We start from the raw sequence: 22,627 nt of genomic DNA on the forward strand, positions 1-22,627 counted from the left end.
CACCGTTCCTTTGATAATTTTTATGTTTATTGTTGGACACGGTCTTGTTAGTACAATCTAATTAATCTCCGAGTGGGACCCTTCTCTCCTTCTACCTCGTGGAATATTGTTTCTATTAAGCAGAGCGACAGAATGACCGTTGTTCAGCTGACTCATGTGAAAAGAGAAAATAGCATTTAGTAAACGAAGCAGCTCTTCCCACTCGCCGTTTGTGTGCTCTGTAACGGGATCTACGAGAACGGGGAGGCTTGGACTGAAAACCCTTTGCCTCCAACCTTCTCTAGGATCTGAACTGGGAAAACGCAGATCACAAATCACGGTGGGTGCCAAGTACCCGGTGGGAGTTGTCTGTGAATATCAGCCGCTCCGTTGTAGCGAAGGAGATGACCCCTTTCAAAAGCAATCAGGAACAGCGTAATTAAAGCTTGCTTCAGATTGGAGCATTTATCCAACCTGCAGTGCCTCGGAGGACCCCGTGGCAAAGCTGCCCACGGCTCCTGCGCCGCGCTATTGACTTAAATATTTAATAACCTTTCCTGTTGGAGATCCTTTAAAGCCTGGTTCATGCCTATGTGAATTTCCAGCTAGGTTTTCTTTTATTCTCTTCAGTTTGGATGCCTGGAGGGCAGCTTGTGCTAGGGCAGCATGAAATATTGATCGCGAAGCAGTTCAGGCTGGTGCGCAGGAGGCCTGGGGGGAGGAGGTGCGCTGTGTTACAGCGAGCATGAAAGAGTTCCCAAGGGTTTAGTTAGCTGCAGAACTGCTCAAAAATATAACACCGGTGTTTAATTTAGATGAGCTTGGTTTGTTTGCTGAATTCTGGGCATTTGTTTGCTTGCTCATGTTTCGGTTCCGCGCTGTGTGGGTTTTCTTCTACGTTCGCAGTGATTGCAGCATCTAGGTCAAATCTAGATTATCCCTTTTTCCATGGCAGAACTACAGGCGAGGCGATCTTGGCATTCTGAGCCCACCCTATCCGGTCTGCTGGCTTTCCCTGTGCTCTGCAGGGCCCGTTTGATTGTTTTCCTTTCTTTCTTCCTTTTTTTTTTAATGGGAAATTCTGGGCTTGGAAGCAGACTGCAGTCTGCAAACGAGCCTATAATGCGTAGGTTGGTATATAGGATTTATATTCTGCTGAGGTGATGGGCTTGCTCTGTGTTAGGTTTCTTTAATCTTAGAAACTTCACTAGAAGCTCACTGAAGTTTTTAAACTGATTCTAAAGGCATGTCCAGATCTCCTTTTTCATTCATTTGAATTTTAATTGATTAAATTTTAATCAAAAAACATGTGAATTCAAAGTACTGCAGAAAAGATCTCAGTACTTCCCATAAGCTGAGCTATGACTCTTAGTTTGGATGAATGCTCCATTTCTTTTTGTGCCAGTCCCAGTTTCAGAAGCTGCCAAAGCAGCTGCCGTGCTCGGAGGAGAGGGACCACCGATGGGGTCACCGAGCACCTGGAGCTGTGCAGGAGGATCTGTCTTGGTCTGGAGCTTTTCATGGTCCCAGTGGTCACTTCTGCCTCGCTGGCCATAAGTGAAGGAGTAAAAGGAACTGTGGTAAAGGAAACATCAAGGAACTCTCCTCACTGGAAGCAGCCATAGAAATATCTGCTCTTTCTAATGTTCAGGAGCTTTGACGGAATTTCTTGTGTTGTTCAGACTTTGTTTTCCAACCTTTTCCTTTCTCTCTATCCATTCCTCCGAGCCCTTTAGTTGTAGTTTCACTTGCCTTCTTAATTTGTCTTCGCCTGACTTTCAGGAGGACAAAGCATAGAGAAGGCAGAGTTATTGAAAGAGATGTGAGGAGACTCTGGGTGAGGACTGGATAAGGGGGAATAGTTTTAATTAAAAAAAAAAAAAAGCCTAGAAACACCTTTTCTTTCCATTTTCAATGTAACCTTGCTTATAAGTCTCTGCTCTTGAGTCCTTAATTTGCTTACAGTCCCCTTCCCTGCGTACACACGTTGTGGAGCCAACACGTGCTGCTGCTTGTTCCCCTTCCTATACCCTGCCCTGCCTTGTCTCCTTGGGCAGCTCTTCTTGTAGAGGACAATCTGTTCCATAGCGTGTCCTGCACAATGCCTCTTGCTCTTGCTTGGTCACTGGGCACTGCGCTAACTGCTGACAAAATCGATTGCTTTGGAGTCTCCTCTTCAGTTTGTCACTTTGGAAATTATCATCAAAGAAACTTTTCTCTGAGCCTGACTTCCTCTGGGTTTGTCCTGCGCTGCTGACACCCCACAATGATGACCATCAGTCTTCTTCTTGTGACCACTTCGCTGCCAGTACTCCCCGATCTTCCTCACTGTATCCTCCGCTCCTTACCTGTGTCCTGCACACCTTCTCATCCCCCTGAAACACTGCCAGATCCTTCTGGTGTCTTCTACCTGTTTGGCTCGTTACACAGTCTCTTGTGGCTGTGCCTGGCTAGGAGTTTCGCATGTGCTGGTTGGGATTTGGAGATCGAAGAAGGCAGATGGCTCTTGAGCTCGTTCTGAAGCGTTTCCAGCAATGTCACTCTAATTTCAGGCTTGCTCTACCCTGCTGTTGATTTTTCCTGAAAGATATATGGACTTGCCTCTTCGAGTCTTCTGTTCCTCTGTCAGACTTGGTTGAAGCTGGCTGGAGATTCAGAACAGATCAGAGCAATCTCAGGAGGTCACACTGGGACAGGGTTATCGTTAGTCTCATTTCTATGGGAAACCAAGTTCACCAGAAGTGAAAGCCACAGAAGGGTGGCAAAGGAAGTGTCGTTTTATTCTTGCCTGTAGGAGGACCGACACAGGGCACTATGATTCTCTGCCTTGTTTGTCCTGTCCTTGCAAGATTTGCTAACACCAAGTGCTGACGTTACCAGCTTGCCGATGTGTAGCCTTGATTTAAGTTCAAGCTGTTCACTGGGGGTTGAGTTTCAGGAAGGTCATGCATGTGAGCTGTTGAATCCTCTCTGAACTATGTATGAAAATGACTTGGATGTTATCTTGGGTACAGAGGGCAGAAAGAAAGTAGAATCCTGGATGCACAGATCTTCTTGCTTTTGGGTTTTTGGCATGTGGGTCTCCCGTGTTTGGCCATGGCTCTACTATTGTCCTGCAGCACATAACAGAAAAGTATCTTTTGCAACATGAGAACCTGTGTAGAATATCTGCTAAATGCCATGGTAAACTTAACCCTGGAAATTTGATTTTTATTTTGTTTTTTTTTTTCATTTTACAGTGCTTAAGGTTCTTGAGTTATGAACTGGAGGTGGAGGGAAGAATTGGGAAGGTACATTGAGAGAGGTAGTGCTCTCCCAGCGTTTGTGTGTGAGAATGGCGTGTGTTGGTAGGAAACACTCCAGCTTCCTCCTTTGTCTGTGTATGATTCTGACCCATTGCTCACACCTACACAATGCAGAGTACACAAAGTGGCTGCTGAACAAGGAGCTTGTTGCTTTGACAGCCTCCCCTTGTTTGTAGGTTTGAAGGGTCCATGTTTCTGGAAGAGACTGCGAGACCATCAGGCAGTCAGCTTGCTGTGGCAGTTCAACATTCCTGATGGACTGCTGTAAGCAGGAATGAGCCCTGGGGTTGGAAAGAAAACCCTGACCCAGAAAAACAATTCATCGAGTCACAGAACGGTTTGGGTTGGAAGGGACCTTAAAGACCATCCAGTTCCACCCCCCTGCCATGGGCAGGGACACCTTCCACCAGACCAGGTTGCTCCAAGCCCCATCCAACCTGGCCTTGAACACTGCCAGGGAGGGGGCAGCCACAGCTTCTCTGGGCAACCTGGGCCAGGCTCTCACCACCCTCACAGCAAAGAATTTCTTCCTCATATCTCATCTCAATCTCCCCTCTTTCAGTTTAAAACCGTTCCCCCTCATCCTGTCACTCCATGCCCTTGTCAAAAGCCCCTCTCCAGCTTTCCTGTAGCCCCTTCAGGTACTGGAAGGTGCTAGAAGGTCTCCCCGGAGCCTTTTCTTCTCCAGGCTGAACAGCCCCAGCTCTCTCAGCCTGTCTCCAGAGCAGAGGGGCTCCAGCCCTCTGAGCATCTCCGTGGCCTCCTCTGGACTCACTCCAACAGCTCCGTGTCCTTCATGTGTTGGGGGCCCCAGAGCTGGACGCAGCACTGCAGGGGGGGTCTCAGGAGAGCGGAGCAGAGGGGCAGAATCCACTCCCTCGAGGTGAATTAATTTTAAAAATACTTGTACCCCATTCCCTGGGAGAGGTTTGTTTTTACCTCTCGCTTTCTCCTTACTTTTGGGAGGAGCTGCCATTGTGGCTATTAGAAAGGTCCTTACTAGGAGTGAAGTTATCCAGTTGTGGATAAACAACTTGATTTGAGGATGCACTTTCCATTAATAGTTTCCTGCTTGTGTGTAGCCAAGGGGCATGCCTCGGCTGGATAATTGGATTTGGGAAGGCTGGTGTTTGTAGCAACGGTGGCACTTCTTGCTGTGAAGCCAATTTCTGCAGCGATGCAGCGGATACAACATCGGGGCAATCTGTTACAGCGCCTTTGTTCCGCAGATGTCTGACTGGTGTAAAAAAAATAACCACAGCAAGAGACTTTCCTCAAGAGCGTGCCTACTTCGAGCGCAAGGAAGCAAAATCAAGACCTTGTTCTGTATCTGAAAACAATTCAGAATGTTTTTGGGAAAAACTGTGACAGAAGGGAAGCTCTGCAAAGTTACTACCAGCTTATACAAATTTACCGTCCATGTTCTTTTCTTGAGATCCTTTATAACGTTCAGAGGGGTGTTTAGCTGCGACCTGGAACCCTTTGTTCCTCATTTCGATTCTTATTAAATTAAAAAATGAGAAGCTGGCAGTAGGTTTTTACCCAGTTTATCTTGTTTACTGTACGTATATTCATAGAATCATCAAATCATGGAATCGTTTGGGTTGGAAAGGACCTTTAAGATTGTCGAGTCCAACCGTTAACCCAGCACTGCCAAGCCCACCACTAACCCATGGCCCTCAGCACCACATCTCCACGGCTTTTAAATCCCCCCAGCGATGGGGACTCCACCACTGCCCTGGGCAGCCTGTGCCAGTGCTTGACAACCCTTTTGGTGAAGACATTGTCCCTGATCTCCAATCTAAACCTCCCCTGGCACAACTTGAGGCTGTTTCGTCTCATCCCATCGCTTGTTCCTTGGGAGAAGAGACCGACCCCCCCCTCGCTACACCCTCCTTTCAGGCAGTTGTAGGGAGCAAGAAGGTCTCCCCTCAGCCTCCTTTTCTCCAGGCTAAACACCCCCAGGTCCCTCAGCTGCTCCTCATCACACTTGTGCTCCAGACCCTTCACCAGCTTCATTGCCCTTCTTTGGACTTCCTTGCAGGTACATTTTGTGACGCTTCAGTCTTTGTTTAAATGTCTCGAGCAATGCAAGTCGCCTTCACTTTTCTTTAAAAAAGGGCACAAATTACTTCAGTACTTTTTAGATGCTCAATTGTTTTATCCTAGTTGCTGATTCTGTCAAATTCATACCGTTTCTGAGTCTGTTATGCCCTCAGACGTGGAAATTTGAGGTTTAAATCAGCCTTACGCACCTTGGGTGAAATCCAGGCCCTGTGCAGGCTGGTTTTTTTGCTTGTGGCTTCAGGAAGCGCTGAGCATCTCAGGAGCTCTGATGCCCTTTGTATGGCAATGTTCTTGTATCTCTTCCTGATATGCAGGTTATACAGAACTAAAACTACAATTATAATTAAGTGCACTAAAAGTGACTACTAAGAACAGCATATGTTAAGCAAAGGATGATGCTTTCGCTCAATCTGTCTTATGATTTCAAAGAATAAATAAGGGAAATGTTACATATTATTTTACATTTATGCAGTGTTGAGATTTTCAGTACCAGTCCAGTATTCACTGCTTAACTGGTGCTTTCTCTTCCAGCTGGTTTTATTTGTCTGGTCAGTACAGCAGTGCTGATTTCCTGCCGTGATTACAGGGACTGCTTTTTGGGCTGCCTGCTCTTACCTTTCCCTTCGCTGTCCCATGTTGTGCGTCTCTTCCCTGTGATCACTGAAACAGTCTCTGTTCCCCCACCCTCCTTAGGAGAGGGGCTCCTGGCAGGGGCTGGGGCCTGGTAAGGAGCACGTTGCCTTCGGTCACCTTGCATGTGTTGAGTTGTTTCCCTGGTTGCTTGCTGTGCTTCATTTCCCTCCTCCTCTTCCTACCAACAATATACAACGTACAGTGTAGGAGTGAGCTGGGCTCCATCTGCCTCTCAGCCGTATGGGACTGAGAAGCTGCAGTTTGCTTTTCACCATGTTAAATGTTCCACAGAATGGGTAGGGGGTAGGGTGATTTCATACTATTTTGAGGATTGGTTTCTATCTTGGAATAATCACAGAATCACAGACTCAATCAGGTTGGAAGAGCCCTCTGGGATCATCGAGCCCAACCATTGCCCTGACACCACCATGGCAACTAGACCAGGGCACTAAGTGCCATGTCCAGTCTTTTCTTAAACCCCTCCAGAGATGGGGACTCCACCACCTCCCTGGGCAGCCCCTTCCAATGGCTAATGACCCTTGCTGAGAAGAAATGCTTCCTAATGTCCAACCTGAACCTCCCCTGGTGAAGCTTGAGGCTGTGTCCTCTTGTCCTATCGCTGGTTGCCTGGGAGAAGAGGCCGACTCCCACTGTGCTACAACCTCCCTTCAGGTAGTTGTAGACTGCACTAAGGTCACCTCTGAGCCTCCTCTTCTCCAGGCTAAACACCCCCAGCTCCCTCAGCCATTCCTTGTAGGTCAGACCCTCCAGACCCTTCACCAGCTTGGTCGCCCTCCTCTGGACTCGCTCCAACACCTCAACATCTTGCTTGAGGTGCGGGGCCCACTAATGTTGGAGGTTGTATTCTTACAGTCAGTGGACACAATAAAATACAAGTGAGGGATGGATTGGCTCAGCCGTACTGTTGGATGCTGGGGCAGCATTATGTAGGGTCTTGACTAGAACACAAATGTGTTTTATGGAGCATCGAATGCATGAGTGAAGTGGTGGGTGCTCAAGCACCTCCTCAGGCTCTACCAGAGCTACGTGGGCCATGTCTGTTGTGAACGGGAGATATCCTACAGAAGGACAGCGAGGCCAAAGGTGAATGAGGAGGGGTTGCTCTGACAGAGATTGGAAGAGGAAAGTCCTCTGCTTTTGAGGGGTTTGGAACCCAAAGTCTCTATTTCCTCTTTGAATTTTGAATATATAGAGAAGAGCAGCCCCTCACAGCTGCTATACTCCTTGCTACATAGAGTTTTTCTCAGCCACATATCAGGATTGTCAGTAAAGCTGTCAAGAGCACCTTTGACATCGGCTTCACAAAGCGAATATCACATTGAAAATTGCCTCAGGTAATTAATTAATTAATTCTTCTGTAAATAGAAGGCTTGATATGCATCGATGATGCTATGGGATGTTTCTCAGGAGGGAAGTAAACTCTCCAGAAGGGCCCGTAGCGGGTAGTGAAACACTCTTCACATGTAGGAGCCTCGTTATCCTTCCAGTTTAATTCTACAAGGAAACAAAAATACAATCTTCATCTTGGCAGATTATAGTAGAGGGAAAGTGCAGCTGTTGACAAATCCCTCAGGTGTCGTGCACGTCGGCTCGAGAGCGCTGGGGTGAATACGCATTTCTCTGGTTACGGGATAGAAACAGCCCAACCTGCCCAGCCCGGCCGAGCGCTGCGTCATGCGTGGGGGGCTTCAGGTTAGGAGTTAGTAGCACCGTATAGTCACGTCAGCACTGCACATCTTCCTACACCAAGTCCCAAGGTGCCTCTTTGCACGGGGTGGTGGAAGGAGAAGTCCAGAATGTGGAGTGTTTCCTACCTGTGGAGTTCCCCAGGCACAAATGAGACTCGCAGTGGTGCTGGCAGAGCTGACCTCCCGGCCGGCGAGTTGGAGATACCATTTGTACGACATATCTGCTTGCTTTTCAGCACGTGGCCTCAATAGATATTCCCCAAACTATTTTCAAAGCAATCTTTTTTAATCAGTGTTAAAATTGTTTCTCGCTACACTGGTAAACACAGTGTTTTTTCAGCAATGTTTTAATTGGATTTAATGAGCACAGAGAAGTCACTTTAAAATAAAACTAATATGGTTATGGATTTGAGCAGTGTAGAAGGAGTCCAGAAATTAAAAAAAAAAATCCTGCTTTTTATTGCTCAAACTGTCTTCTCCACTGACTCTCAGGTCTGGAGGGGCACTTTGGCTCGCCTTCGCTACAAGAGGACGAAGGCCGCCCTCACGATACTCAAGTATTACCGCCGCTACAAGGTGAAGGCCTACATCCGTGAGGTTGCCCGACGCTTCCACAACGTGAGGCAGATGAAGGATTATGGCAAGCACGTGCAATGGCCCACTCCACCCAAAGTGCTGCGCCGGTTTGAAGAGGCCCTCCAGACCATTTACCATAGGTACAAAGCAAACCTCTCGTCTTTTCAGTCTGCCTAGAGGAGTGAACAGCTACTGCTTGGTCCATGAAAGTTGGAAAAATGACTGAATAAAATGAACTGGACATCATAGATGAAGATGTCGGTGGCTTTTGGTACCCTTGACCAGGCAAATAATTATTCTGTTTCAAAGATCTAGTCAGGGTGGACATTGTATTTCCTTCCTTGGCCCCTTTCTGGTTGGTTTTGAAAGAAAAGAGCCGCTGCTGTTAGATGTGGGGGGAGAGAAAAGGAATCTTTTAGACTTCATCAAGTCTTCTTATAGTAAGTCAGTACTTTTCTGCACTAGAATAAGCAATGCTCTACTATCTGCCCGTATTCTATGTGCAGAAGAGGTATTTTATACCTTTATTACAACCTCCTAATATCTAAAAGCTGGTGGTTTTTTATCTGGTGAGTTGTAGACAAAGAAGTTACGATTCCAATTTGAAAAATGATGACTTGTGAATGTCACTGAACAAGACAAATGTTGGCTGGATATGGCCTCTGGAGAGCTCCGGTGCAGCCATCTGCTTGGAGGGGTATCACCACCAGCACTAGATCAAGTCAGCCTTGTTTTTTTCCCCAGCTGTCTCTTGAAAGCCATCCACAACCTAGCTGGGTGGAGAGTCCCGCTTTCTGAATAAGCTCAATTATCATAATTATAAAATTTTAGTTGCTGAAAGACTTTTCATAGCATTAATCCTGGAGACCTGGTGTTGCTGCTGAAGGCTGGAGCGTGGTGTGGAGTAACGGATGGGCTACCCTGCCCTGTTTCGTGTTACAGTTGGGTAGGTTTCAATTGTAGGGCCAAATTCAGCTATTAAAGGAGAATGATGTTGTAAATGAGCCAAAAAAATGGGCTTGCAAATACTTTATTGCAAACAGATGTGCCAGTAGTTGACTTCTGGGTATGGGACGGGGAGTACTCCAGCCAAACTTGCTAGGAGTCAGATTATATGTGACTTTAAAATGATAACTGATATTTCCAGCTTTATGAATGCAATGGAAGGACTTCTTTTTCCCCTGACATTTATAGTCTAGGGGTGTCCTTGTTGTGCTGAGCTGGCAGAAGTAGTCCTCATAATATGTGGTACAGACTGTGGAACTGATTCAGGCGTTTTGTGGCAGGTGGAGAGCAGGTGAACTCATCCGGAGCGTCCCACCAGAAGTCCTACCTCAACTGAGGGCCAAGGTTGCTGCCATGGAAGTGCTGAAGGGTCACAGAGCTGATATCGGCCTACAAAGAGCATGGGAGGGGAATTACATCGCACTGGTGAGTACAAGTGAAGTGATGGATGCGATGGCTGGGGCTTAGGATGCTACAGGGGTGGAAATTTGAAAAAGTGACTGTTGGTTTCTTGGGAGGGAGAAGGACTTTGAAATTTCGTCTGTAAACGGGTTTAAATAGTTTCAGAGTCTTTGAGTGCTTTTGCTGAATTTCTCTAGCTTGAGCATCACAAGCAGCGTTAAAAGATAATGAGTAATGCCGTCAGCTGGCTCTTCAAATGGCCAAAGCTAGGAAAGAAGTCGATGTAAAACTAAAATTCTAGATATAAAGGGATGTTAAAAAATAGCACAAAATGAAAAGGAACAAAGCCGTTCTCTCTAGGCAAGTTGCATCGCTTCTTTTTACTCCGTCCTTCCTTTAAGCATTTTGCTTTGTTAAGGCTTTCTTTCACAAAGCACATCAGACTCCTGACGCTCTGCCGGCTCCTCGCCGAGGCAGAGACTGGAGGAAGCCTTCGGACGAGGTGGTGCAGCTGCAGTCCTCTCTGGCCTGCCGTGACACGATGCAATGACTTTCTCCAGTAAGCAAGAAGAGTTACGTGCCCGTCTTTGCTCTTTCAGAAACCAGATAACCCTCAGACCACGGGCTCTTTCATCCCCGTCACCAACGAGCTGAAACGGAAAGACAAGTACATGAACGTCCTCTTCTCCTGTCACGTCCGCAAGGTAACGGGCGTCTGCGTGGGCTGCAGGCGCGTGGGTTGGGTGGGGGAGCTTCTTGTGGGCAAGGTGAAATCTTGGGAAGCCGAGGGCGAGGAGATTGTCCTGGAGATGCTTTAACAGGCAGCAGGTCAACGCCACCCTGTTCCGTGAATGGTAGCAGTGATTTTTTGATGGATACGTAACTCTGAGCCTCGTGCACCGAGGGGTGCTTTGTGTGAGGGGCTTCTGTGGCCTTGGCCTCTTCGTGTCGGAGACATGAATAAATTCACTTGATTCTGTGTAACTGGTTTGGGTCTGACTTTTTTCATAGCAGAATGGGGTTTTTTTTGTTAAATTGGTTGGAAGGTTTAAAAAACTAATTAGGAAAATGTACTTGCATGATTTTTTAATGGGTAGATCATAATTATCTAAATGATGTTGTTTTTAAATGTCTGTCAGCAGAGGATATTTTGAATTTTTCAAAGCCAACAGACAAAAACAAATCCAATGGCAGGCCGGGGCTGCTGATGTTCAAGTGTTTTTAAGAAGCTGCATATTATTTTTATTTCTAAAAATGTGCTTTTGCAGTTGGTCCCCACTTGCCAGAAGTGGAGCGTGTGCGTGATTATTGCTTGTGATTCTGCAAATATTAGATTTAACAGTAAGAACAAAATTCACTTTGCAGCATAAAATCTCACTGTATAACAAAACTTCTTTCCTGGTGGTAGGGAGTTATATGATTTATAAAACAGGGATTTGTGAATATAAAAATAGAAATCTCTTCTTGTTTTCCAAACAAAAATCTTTCAGTGGAGTGTTCTGTTGCTTTTAGCTAATTAGCTTTTTGCTAATTGAATGAGTGGTTTGAGTGAATATTGGTTTCTGTTGTTAGGATTAAAGGGGGATCAGGTGGGGCTGGATCCAAACCTCCTCTCTACAGTCTTGCAGCAGTTTGGCTGGAACCTCTGTGAGGGACAAGGAGATGCAGGAGAATTTCCCCCTGGCTTTTTTCACTTCAGGCTGCAAACAAAAGAATTCCTCTTCTAATTCATTTAATGAGCTATTTCCTAATTGTTGCTGTTTCTAGCTAAACTGGAAAAATTGTAAAAATACAATGTTCAGTTCTAAAAGATGTAGGAATCTTAAAGTTTATAGGACTTGTTTTGAATGGGAGTGGAGGGGAATTTGAGGGGAATCGCTTGGGGCGTGTAGGGTGTATAATATGTGTATACCTGGTGTGGGAGTTTAATTTTGCTCACTGTTATGCAACTTTTAAGTCCTTATATTTCTCTCACTTGCTCCTGATTCAGCTTCAAAGGACAATCTCCTGGGCAAGCGTAGGGGAAAGCAGATTTCTGAGACATGGATCCATACCTTAACCTGTTCGGTCGTTGGAAGCCCAGAGCTCCTGCCTTTAGGCCAGTGTCTGAGCAGCTCCTTTTTGTTTATGGTGTATGAAGAAATCCTTGAGCATACAAGGATTGTTCCTTGTTTCTTACATCCTGTTACTGTGTTTACTTGCTGGAAAAATCCCTTTTCTGCTGGGGTTTGTTGCGTTGATGTCCCAGGCTTCAATAGTAAAAGCAGTCTGGAGATGGAGTAGGTGTTACCTATCATCAAGTGGATTTCTTCCTGAGCCTGAAAGGTTACTTGCCGTGCTTTCAGAGGTGAAGAAAGCTTTAGCTTACCCTGGGTGCTTAAAAAAGTAGCTCAGCTGAAACCAGAAAATACCGCAGAGACTGCGAGGTTCTAGACTTACTGTCTCGTGGGTTTTAAATTCTCTTGTAACTTTTTGGATCTTTTTAAAGTTAAATTGTTGGTCACTTTCTTCTATCAGAGAGGTCAGGCTTAATCCTCCACTTGCCTCCTTAGTTAGGGGTACCTTTGCCTGGCTTTTGAAATCAGCAGTAGAGGAAGCACGTGCACGAGCGTGGCAGTACAGTACGTAGGCTCAGCGACAGCGGGGCTAAGGTGAGACAAGCTGACCTGCAGCTTGAGACGTGCACCAAGCCATGGGTGATGGGTCAGCTGGCACTGGGGAACTGCTGCTTGTCCACAACCTGGCCGTGCCCGAGTCTTTGAGGTCGTTAGTACTTTTTCTGGTCTTCATTCTTAAGGATCTGTGTTAGACTGAAAAAATAGAGCTAAATTTAGTGAAAATGCAGCATCGCCTGTAGGAAAATGATGGTCTTAAAGAAGCAAATAGGAGCACCTCTCCTCCAACAAATCATAGGATCATGGAATCATTTTGGTAGGAAAGGACCTTTAAGATCATTGAGTCCAACCGTTAACCCAGCACTGCCAAGCCCACCACTAACCCATGGCCCTCAGCACCACATCTCCACAGCTTTTAACCCCCAGGGATGGGGACTCCACTACTGCCCTGGGCAGCCTGTGCCAGTGCTTGACAACCCTTTTGGGGAAGACATTGTCCCTGATCTCCAATCTAAACCTCCCCTGGCACAACTTGAGGCCGTTTCCTCTCATCCCATTGCTTGTTACTTGGGAGAAGAGACCGACCCCCCCTCGCTACACCCTCCTTTCAGGCAGTTGTAGAGAGCAAGAAGGTCTCCCCTCAGCCTCCTTTTCCCTCAGCCGCTCCTCATCACACTTGTACTCCAGACCCTTCCCCAGCTCCGTTGCCCTTCTCTGGACTTGCTCCAGCACCTCAATGGATAAAATAATTTCAGCATTGCTGTTGAGGGCAAGACTGCAAGTTCATAGGATCCTTAATGACGTGTGTAAGCCCGGCGATTTCAGTACATCTCCATGTTGAAACTCAAAAGCAAATGACCCCTTTCAAATCCATGCTTCGTGTAATATCTTTTTGAGTCAACTATTTGTCTTCCCTCTTGCATGGACAAGCAATGTCCAGGCAAGCCTGAAGTGAACAAAGGAGAGAAGACAAACAATCCTGAACTTTGAAAGCTCAGAAGACAAAGATTTAGTATTTCAAGATTTAGCATTTCACTTTCCAACCAATGCACTTCTGTAGGTAATCTATTGTGCCTTAAATTTGAACGTCGGATTTGCAGGCTGAGCACCAGTGAAAACTGTTGTAGAGCCTGTAAGTGACTCCGTGCTTTGACTACGAGAACAGAGTCTTTACCCTGAAAACAGCATTAGCCTTCTTTTTCTCTTCACATTAAACCATTTATATCCTAAGCTGTCTTTTTAAACTGAAGGTGTTTCTCTTGTCAAAAATACAAGCTGTAGCATTCTGCCTCTTACCCAAAAAGTCACGGCAGTCTGAGGATCAGCTTTCAGTGCTATGGGGCAGGGGGAATTTCTTCCGATTGCTACATTCTTCCCTTTTATTTAAAAAAAATTAAACAAAATTTTTTTTTTTTCCTTTTAGCCTTATCCTTCTCTAACCTCCCCATGTCATCCCAAACGTTCTTCGCACAAGTGTGGCACTTCGGTGTTGGCATGTGCGGGCTGTCTTGGTGGTCAGAGCATTGGAAAGAAAGGTTTGCTGCAGGGAGGTTTGTCAGATTTCTTGTGCTCAACCTGGTTTGTTGTGGGTTTGCAAATTGGCTGTTACTGTTTGTTTCTCAGCTGAAATTTGGCTCACACAAAGCTTCAGTAGGGGACTGAAGAGTGAGTTATAGAAATGAAAATGTAATTAATTATCAGGTGATTTCATTGCTTCCCTTAAATAATGCTCTGTAACAAAGCATCAGGCCACAGACTAAGGTTGCTCAAGTTCACTTGTGGTATATTTTCATGATTCAGCTTATTTGAGGATTCTTGACCAAAAACTGTGCTGTTACTGCTGGGCCTTTAGGCTCGAAGGTGTTACTAGTCACGAGAGCGCTCTTTGGTGAGTCGAGGTGAATGTGCTATTCCAGGAGCAGCATCAGCCTTCCTTTGGGGCTCTCAGTAAGGTACCAAATCATCACGCTGCGTGTGAAGTGGTTCTTGACTGTCAACAGCAGTATTAGGTGTCTGCTTCTTAAAATTTTCAGATAATTGCAGTCTAATACACTTCTTCCCTTGGAAAGAAAAGAAATAAAAAAGATAAGTCCTGGGCAACTTGAATAGACACAAGTTAACCCTGGAGTTCATGTATTTACAAATGTTTTTGTATAGAACATATCTTATGACCTGTAAGATATTTGCTAACCATTAAATTCTTTGAGACATTTTTTTTAGCTGATGATTGACATTGTTCTAGTGAAGTGATACCAGCTCTCACCAGCCAGGGAACTACTCCTGAAGTACTGATAACTGTTGGTAAAGTTTTCTTTAGCTTGAGTACGGGGGGTCTTAATTTCAACAGCTTGAGATGAATAATAACGGGTGAATCTGTTTGGACTGAAGCTTTTACAGCTCTTTTTATAGGAGGTTTGTGAAGAGCCTTTGAAGTCTCGCTGATGGGAGGTACATGTGCTTGCTTTCTCGCAGTAGGTATAGGTAGAAGCAGGTCATTTCATTTCTGCCTACGGAAAAATACATCTTTTCTGAGCACTGTGGTGCTCTTTGTTTGTCAAAGGATATTTTCAAGTTGTTTTGCCTTGGGAAACCAAATGCATATTTCATGCGTACGACCAGATTTTGTTGTATCACCTAGGAAACAACAATTTCTCTCTTTTTTTCTTTTAAATAAGGCTTTTCTTCCCACTTTTTCCCTTGTCATTTGTGGCACCAAGCTCCCTTGAGAGGACCATCTCTTCCAAAGCCCTGTGCCCTGCGGTGTCTAGAGGCCCCTGGCAGAGACCTGAAAAGCTCGTTTAGAGGTCTTTCTGCTATAGGCCAGACCTTCATTTTCCCCCATAAGCTAGTCGAGAAGCTAAATTAGGACTGATTCACATTTGGATCAACAAAGATATAAATAAAAAATGCCCAGAAGGTGCAGAGAACACAATGCTACGAAGGGCTGTTCTCCGGGAGGGTATAAGCTGTATCTGAGAACATAAGGAAGGACTGTCTCTACTCCTACAAAATCAGAATAATAGTGGCGTTTGCAATGGTGTTGGCATTTGTCTGAATCTCTTCTGTCCATGCTTACCAACGTGATGGTTTCCTTCTAAAAACACAGCACGTATTATTGACATAAATACTCCATAGGTGCATGAGAAACCAAACAAAGTGTTTGCTTGGAAAGAGATGGAAAGGACATGGCTTGTATCAGCTCTAGTGTGGCCAGCAGGACCAGGGCAGGGATCGTCCCCCTGTACTTGGCACTGGTGAGGCTGCACCCCAAATCCTGGGTGCAGTTTTGGGCCCCTCACGACAAGAAAGACCTTGAGGTGCTGGAGCGAGTCCAGAGAAGGGCAACGAAGGTGGTGAAGGGTCTGGAGCACAAGTGTGATGAGGAGCGGCTGAGGGACCTGGGTGTGTTTAGTCTGGAGAAAAGGAGGCTGAGGGGAGACCTTCTCGCTCTCTACAACTGCCTGAAAGGAGGGTGTAGCGAGGTGGGGGTCGGTCTCTTCTCCCAGGGAACAAGCGATGGGACGAGAGGAAACGGCCTCAAGTTGTGCCAGGGGAGGTTTAGATTGGAGATCAGGGACAATGTCTTCCCCGAAAGGGTTGTCAAGCACTGGCACAGGCTGCCCAGGGCAGTGGTGGAGTCCCCATCCCTGGAGGGATTTAAAAGCTGTGGAGATGTGGTGCTGAGGGCCATGGGTTAGTGGTGGGCTTGTCAGTGCTGGGTTAATGGTTGGACTCGATGATCTTAAAGGTCCTTTCCTACCAAAACGATTCCATGATTCTATGACACGAGTTGTAGAGCAGTGAGAATTTACTTCTGAGATAAGCTGCTGAACTTGCCCTTCAGTACATTTCTTTAGCTGTTCAGCTGAATTTGTTGTTCAGTGTGAACACTAAAAACTAGGTAACCACAAAAAAGAAGTGGAATTTAAAACATGCCTGTAGAACTGCTACAATATTATATTGCCTTGCAAAAGCTAGACTTGCTTCCCAACCCTGATTTCTGGGCAGCTGCAGGACCTCTGCGCTGGGCTGGCTCTGGTTGCACAGCTCAGTGAGGTCTGCTCCCTTCGCCACTGTGGGCTCCATGCTGGAGGTGGGCACAGACAACAGGCAGGGCGTTGTGATGGGAGCAACAAGGAGGATCATGGCAGTGACCAGGTGGTGTTGTCAGACTCTTCAAAAAAAATAAATCAGAGAGACATGTTTGGGATCCGTGGCCACAGAGCGTCAGGGCTGAGCTCTGCGTGGGGCAGCTCACAGCCTAACAGGCTGGAGAAGCCTTTGCCTCAGCTCCCAAGACGCGGGGTGTGGTGTGCTGGAAGCTGCACAGCCGAATGGTGGTTCGAGGAGCCTGTGCTACTCTGCTCGAACAACTCAGCGTGTAGCACCAGACACTCCTAACCTACTTTCTCTGGGCCACTCAGTGTTTCAGAGCCTTTATTTTTTTTTTCCTCCCATTCATCTCTTCCTAAAATGATCTCAGTTATTCAGCATCTCTTCTTGTCAGATTTTCCAGGCCTTCAATCATTTTTTTACCTTCTCTGAACTATTAGAGTCTCCTTGACGTCCACCATGCCCATGCTTCACACACCATTCCCAGTGAGATGGTGGCACCCAGGACACCATTCCCCGTGCTAGTCTTTACTGCCGTGCTTGTTTTCAGCTGCCTCGTGTGTTTGTGCCAAGATCTATCCAGAACTGTCTTAACATCATCTTCAGTTACAGTTTTCTGAGTTGGTGCCGTTAATTTAAAGCTGTCATGTAGCTCTCCAATTTGCATCTTGTGCCTTTGTCTGCTCTGAACTTTGCCGCTCTGCTGCCTGTTGACTGAGAATATTGAAGTTCTCCAGTTGTCTCCTGACTTGACCTAGGAAAGTCCCATTTATATTCATCCACCTCATCACGTCTCAGCCTTGTCTACCCATCTCAATTGATTATTAAATATCTCTGTGACTGTGATACACCGATGACTCCAGTTCTGCCTTAGTGAAAAAGAATTTCTACTTTGTGTCCTACTTTCTTACTGACTTTTGACAGAACTTTGCATCTTGCCTGGTGACTATTTAGTACCCGGCCTGTTTGGGCATCTGAAAGTCTAAATGGCATCAGACTTTCTCCTTTGATGTTGTATTTCCTGGACAAATTAGTTGTAATGTTAGTGAGACGCGTTTTCCTCTGTGAAAACCCCACTTGCTGGAGCCTAACGTTCCCGGCAGCCTAGAATAATATTTGTGATGAGTTGTGGTGGGATGGGGGGAATTGAAATGATCTGTGTTTAGAGAGGAGATATGAATAAAGGCGTATAAAACGCTTCTCTGGAGAGAATATAATTTTGTTTCCTGCCATAACACGATCCTCCCACTTCTGTTTTTGTCAACAATTGCACTAATGCCCTAAGGTGTGGAACAGTGATTTATCATAGAGTCACAGACTGGTTTGGGTTGGAAGGGACCTTAAAGACCATCTCCTTCCAACTCCCCTGCCACGGGCAGGGACACCTTCCACCAGACCAGGTGCTCCAAGCTCCATCCAACCTGCCCTTGAACACTGCCAGGGAGGGGGCAGCCACAGCTTCTCTGGGCAACCTGGGCCAGGGTCTCACCACCCTGAGAGTCAAGAATTTCTTACTAATATCTCATCTCAATCTCCCCTCTTTCAGTTTAAAACCGTTCCCCCTCGTCCTATCACTCCATGCCCTTGTCAAAAGTCCCTCTCCCGCTTTCCTGTAGCCCCTTCAGGTACTGGAAGGTGCTAGAAGGTCTCCCCGGAGCCTTCTCTTCTCCAGGCTGAACAGCCCCAACTCTCTCAGCCTGTCTCCAGAGCAGAGGGGCTCCAGCCCTCTGAGCATCTCCGTGGCCTCCTCTGGACTCGCTCCAACAGCTCCGTATCCTTCTTGTGTTGGTGTCCCCAGAGCTGGACCCAGCACTGCAGGGGGGGGGTCTCCCATTTATTATCTTCAGTCTTCCTGGATCTTCCCCAGATCAGATATTACTGTGCAGCTACACCATGTAGTATCTTGTATCCTTTGAATGAGTACATTTTTAATAAACAGTTGCATATTTTTGCAATAATTTTCCAGAGGTGCTTCTGTGGCGTTTGACAGCGGTTTCGGTGATTTAGTCTGTCAGGCACTGGAGGGATGATGTTGCTGGAGACCTGATTGGTGGCCAAAAATAAACATGAATTCAGAACTTTAGAATACTTAGAATTAAGGAAAATTATATAATTATGACCCCTATACATCGCTTGCTGCTGGGCTGTCTGTTATTTTGCATCATTAGCTGGTGCTTCAATAATCTGTTCTCCCATTACTCTTATGACACAGAAACTGGGTGCATGAATGCAACAAAATACTGGGAGGTGGGGCTGTGCCTGTGGCTGTTTGCAACGGTGAGGGGCTCACATATTGCTGTCTTCCAACAGTTAATTTTTACCTTATCAGAACTGTTACATATAATTGGTATTTAGGGGGGAAAGAAAAAAACATTTTAGGGTTGATCCACACAAAAAATGTAAATACATTACAAGATGGAGCTTATTTTCCCCATGCACTGAGTGCCTGGTTATGCAAGCGATACCCCAGGCAGGTGGTACTTTGAGTTCAAACTAAACCAAACCGACTTCTTGGGTATGCCTGAGATTATTTTGTGAGGGTTAGGACACATATATACAGATAATCTCTGCTGCTGTTGATTGCCAGTGAGATTACAGGTGATAATATAGTGGTTTGCCTCAGCAGGCAGCTAATGGTTCTTCATTGAATTATAACATGCATCTCTAATTGGTCTTAAATTTACAACTGCAGAGCCCAGTGACAACATTAAGATATTATGATATTAATGTTTCCCAATGGTGACACTAAGCTGCGTTTGCTGAACTACTAGAAACTGTCAGAATATTTCAGTTTATTTTCATGGTAGCGTATGGGCCGATGAAATCACAGGATGATTTAGGGGGGAAGGGACCTCTGGAGCTCTGTGGTCCAACCTCCTGCACCAAGCAGGGCTGACTTCAGCATTAGATGAGGTCACTCAGACTCTGAGTCAGCTGAGTTTTTGAAAATCCTGGAGGATGAAGGTTACACGGCCTCTCTGAGCCCTGCCCCAGGGCTGCCACCATCCTCAGGAGATTTTTTTCCCTTTATGTCCAGTTTCTGCTGCTGCATCTTCTGCCCGTTGCCTTCTGTCCTTTTGCTGTACTTCTCCGAGAAGTCTAGCTCCATCTCCTCTGTACCCCACCTTTGTCAGAGGGTTCAGTCATTTGAAGATTAAAACACCTTTGCCTCTTTTTGGAAGCCAGTATTAAAGCTGTTTGAAGTGCACTATGGTTTTCTTAGTTGTAAGTACCTTCACAGAATCCCAGCCTGGTTGGGGCTGGAAGGCACCTCTGGAGATCATCCAGCCCAACCCCTGACCAAAGCAGGGGCACCCAGAGCACGTTGCACAGGGTCACGTCCAGGTGGGGTTTGAATATCTCCAGAGAAGGAGACTCCCCCCCTCCCTGGGCAGCCTGTGCCAGTCACCCTCAAAGTCAAGTTTTTCCTCATTTTCAGATGGAACTTCCCATGTTTCAGTTTGTGCCCGTTGCCCCTTGTCCTGTCGCTGGGCACCACTGAGAAGAGTCTGGCCCCATCCCCTTGACACCCGCCCTTGAGGTATCTGTGAGCACTGATAAGATCCCCCTCAGTCTGCTCTTCTCCAGCTGAACAGCCCCAGCTCCCTCAGCCTCTCCTCGGAGCAGAGATGCTCCAGCCCTCTGACCATCTCCGTACCCCTCTGCAGGACTCTCTCCAGTATTCCTTGTCTGTATTTACTGCTGCAAGGTTTTGTTCTGCTTGTTCTTGCAGTGATTAGTGGGACTGAAAATTTGCTTCTTTACAGGTCAATCGCTTTAATAAGGTGGAGGACAGAGCGATCTTCATCACTGATCGACACCTCTATAAGATGGACCCCATGAAGCAGTACAAAGTGATGAAGACCATCCCCCTCTATAATGTAAGTACGAGGAGGGGGGAATCTCATCTCAGGCTCTCGTAGTCACGGGCCATGCATTTACTGTTTAGCTCTATTTTCATATCCATACAGTGGAAAAAGACCTTGGTTTACAATTTTTACTATATTTAATGTCTTTAAAAGAGTTATAGTGCAATTATCTACAACACTGATGCATCATGTTAGCTTTTAATTTCAGTGCATAAAATAAAAGCTAAAAGCCAAACTGCTTATCACACCCTTTTCTGCTCGTTCTTCTGTTTTGTTTTTTATTTGCTGTGTGCTGCAAAATCTTGGCCCCATGAGGGGGTTGGCATTTCGCAGCAGCTTATGACACTGTTTCTGTGTCTCTGGGGGTTTGTTTGATCCTTCGTGTCGTGTTTGAATTTTTTTTTTTTATATTTGTTCATGTTTAATGTAAATCTTATCAAAGCTAAATTTGGAATTATGGTGAGGTATCTGGCCTTCGGGGTAGCAGAGTTTAGCTGCCAGTGACAAAGCAGCAGATTATCACTGGTAGGAAGGGGGATGGGGGGGGAAAAAAACCTCATTTTAGTTCATCCTGGAGTGTGGATTCAACTGCTTGCTTGTTTTCCTCAGCCTGAGGTAACGCTACTACGGTTATCTTAAACCTACAGAACCTGGCTGGGTTGCTTGGAAATGTCGTTTGCAAATTTGTTGGGACGTTTGCAGTTGGAGAAATAATAAACCTGGCGGCCCCATATTGCTAAAAGAGCCGGAGATGGGATTAGGGTAACGGTAAAATCTAATCTGCAAATGTGGAGTGAACGATTAGCCCAGGCTGCATCCTTCATGCTGGTTTTATAGCTCCTCTCCTAACCTCCTTGCTGGTCCCCCACCTAAGCTGTGCACCAACCACCCACCGCAGCGTCTGCGTGGAGCAACGTCCTCGTCTGCCTTGTTTACTGGTCCCAGTAAGTGTTTGCTGTGGCAAAGCAGTGTCAGCAGGTTACCTTCCTAAATGGCCGACTCCTGCTTGTGCAAACCGACTTGTTCAGATACATACAGACTCTAAGCAGGGTGTTTTTCCTGGATGGGTGGGTTTTTGCAAAGGATCAAGGTGAACGCAAGTGGGCAAGGTGGAATTTTGTCCATCACAATTTCTCAGCGTTGGTTTTCTGAGCTGTTACCCTATACAAATTGTCTAGGCCGCTGCAACTCACTTACTACATTAGTAGTGATAGGTAAATCTGTATTTATCACAGCTCTAGAAAAATGTCTGCTTTACCTGTGTGCCTGATGGGTTTGAAGGTGGAGCTTGTACATTCATGTAACAGCAAGAGATGAGCTCACTGTGTTGGTAGCCTGAACATTTTCCTCTGAAATCCTTAATGCCTTAAAAATTAAAGGAGGCAAGCAAGGCTGGAGCCCCTCTGCTGTGGAGACAGGCTGAGAGGGTTGGGGCTGGTCAGCCTGGAGAAGAGAAGGCTCCGGGGAGACCTTCTAGCACCTTCCAGTACCTGAAGGGGCTACAGGAAAGCTGGAGAGGGGCTTTTGACAAGGGCATGGAGTGACAGGACGAGGGGGAACGGTTTTAAACTGAAAGAGGAGAGACTGAGATGAGATATTAGGGAGAAATTCTTTGCTGTGAGGGTGGTGAGAGCCTGGCCCAGGTTGCCCAGAGAAGCTGTGGCTGCCCCCTCCCTGGCAGTGTTCAAGGCCAGGTTGGATGTGGCTGGGAGCAACCTGGTCTGGTGGAAGGTGTCCCTGCCCGTGGCAGGGGGATTGGAACTCGATGGTCTTTAAGGTCCCTTCCATCCCAAACCATATGATTCTAAGTCAGATACAATTTGTAGGTTGCCTATAGAATATCTGTTCCTTAGAAGTGTTAACAATTAACGTTTTTTCAGAAAAAAACAGGTGTCTAAAATAGAGTATCCATTCATACCAAGTGCTGTAGCGCAGGCTGTGTGTTGGTTGTCTGCTTTGCAGTTCCTCTGGCAGCAAAACCACAACTGGTCTGTGCATCTAGATCTCTTGCTCTTAGAACATTTAAATTCCTGTGGATATAAATGAGCTTTATTTGTAGATCTGCAATTATTCCCTTTAGCAACCTACCACAAGGCTTCTTGACCTTGAACAGTTTCTTGGACCTGAGTAACTGTGAAGTGGTCCTGGAATACTTTGCGCAGGAAGGATGGTTCCCAAAGACCCTTCAGGGACTCATACAGGTGTCAGGATAATATTCCAGTGTGGAAATTTGAGGAAAGCTATCTTTGGTAAATGCTGTGGTGATAAATTCCTGCTTTTTTGGCCACAGCCTCTCCTTTAACCTGCTTCTCCTGCGCTGTGGTCCTGGGAAACAGTAGCAAATCTGCACGTAC

At 46.2% G+C, this 22,627-nt stretch overlaps 1 protein-coding gene across 2 annotated transcripts in view; it reads left to right on the forward strand.

Annotated features, from left to right (window-relative positions):
- Positions 1-22,627, forward strand: part of MYO1D (myosin ID) — a 185,082-nt gene that overhangs the window by 83,770 nt on the left and 78,685 nt on the right. For both annotated transcript variants that reach the window (XM_068419052.1, XM_068419053.1), the window contains exons 17-20: positions 8,186-8,409; positions 9,556-9,700; positions 10,276-10,380; positions 20,172-20,285. In XM_068419052.1, the coding sequence (XP_068275153.1) occupies positions 8,186-8,409; positions 9,556-9,700; positions 10,276-10,380; positions 20,172-20,285 (588 nt within the window). The remainder of the gene's footprint in view (positions 1-8,185; positions 8,410-9,555; positions 9,701-10,275; positions 10,381-20,171; positions 20,286-22,627) is intronic.

The sequence above is a fragment of the Nyctibius grandis genome, chromosome 26 (assembly GCF_013368605.1).
Source record: "Nyctibius grandis isolate bNycGra1 chromosome 26, bNycGra1.pri, whole genome shotgun sequence".
Lineage (NCBI taxonomy): Eukaryota > Metazoa > Chordata > Aves > Nyctibiiformes > Nyctibiidae > Nyctibius > Nyctibius grandis.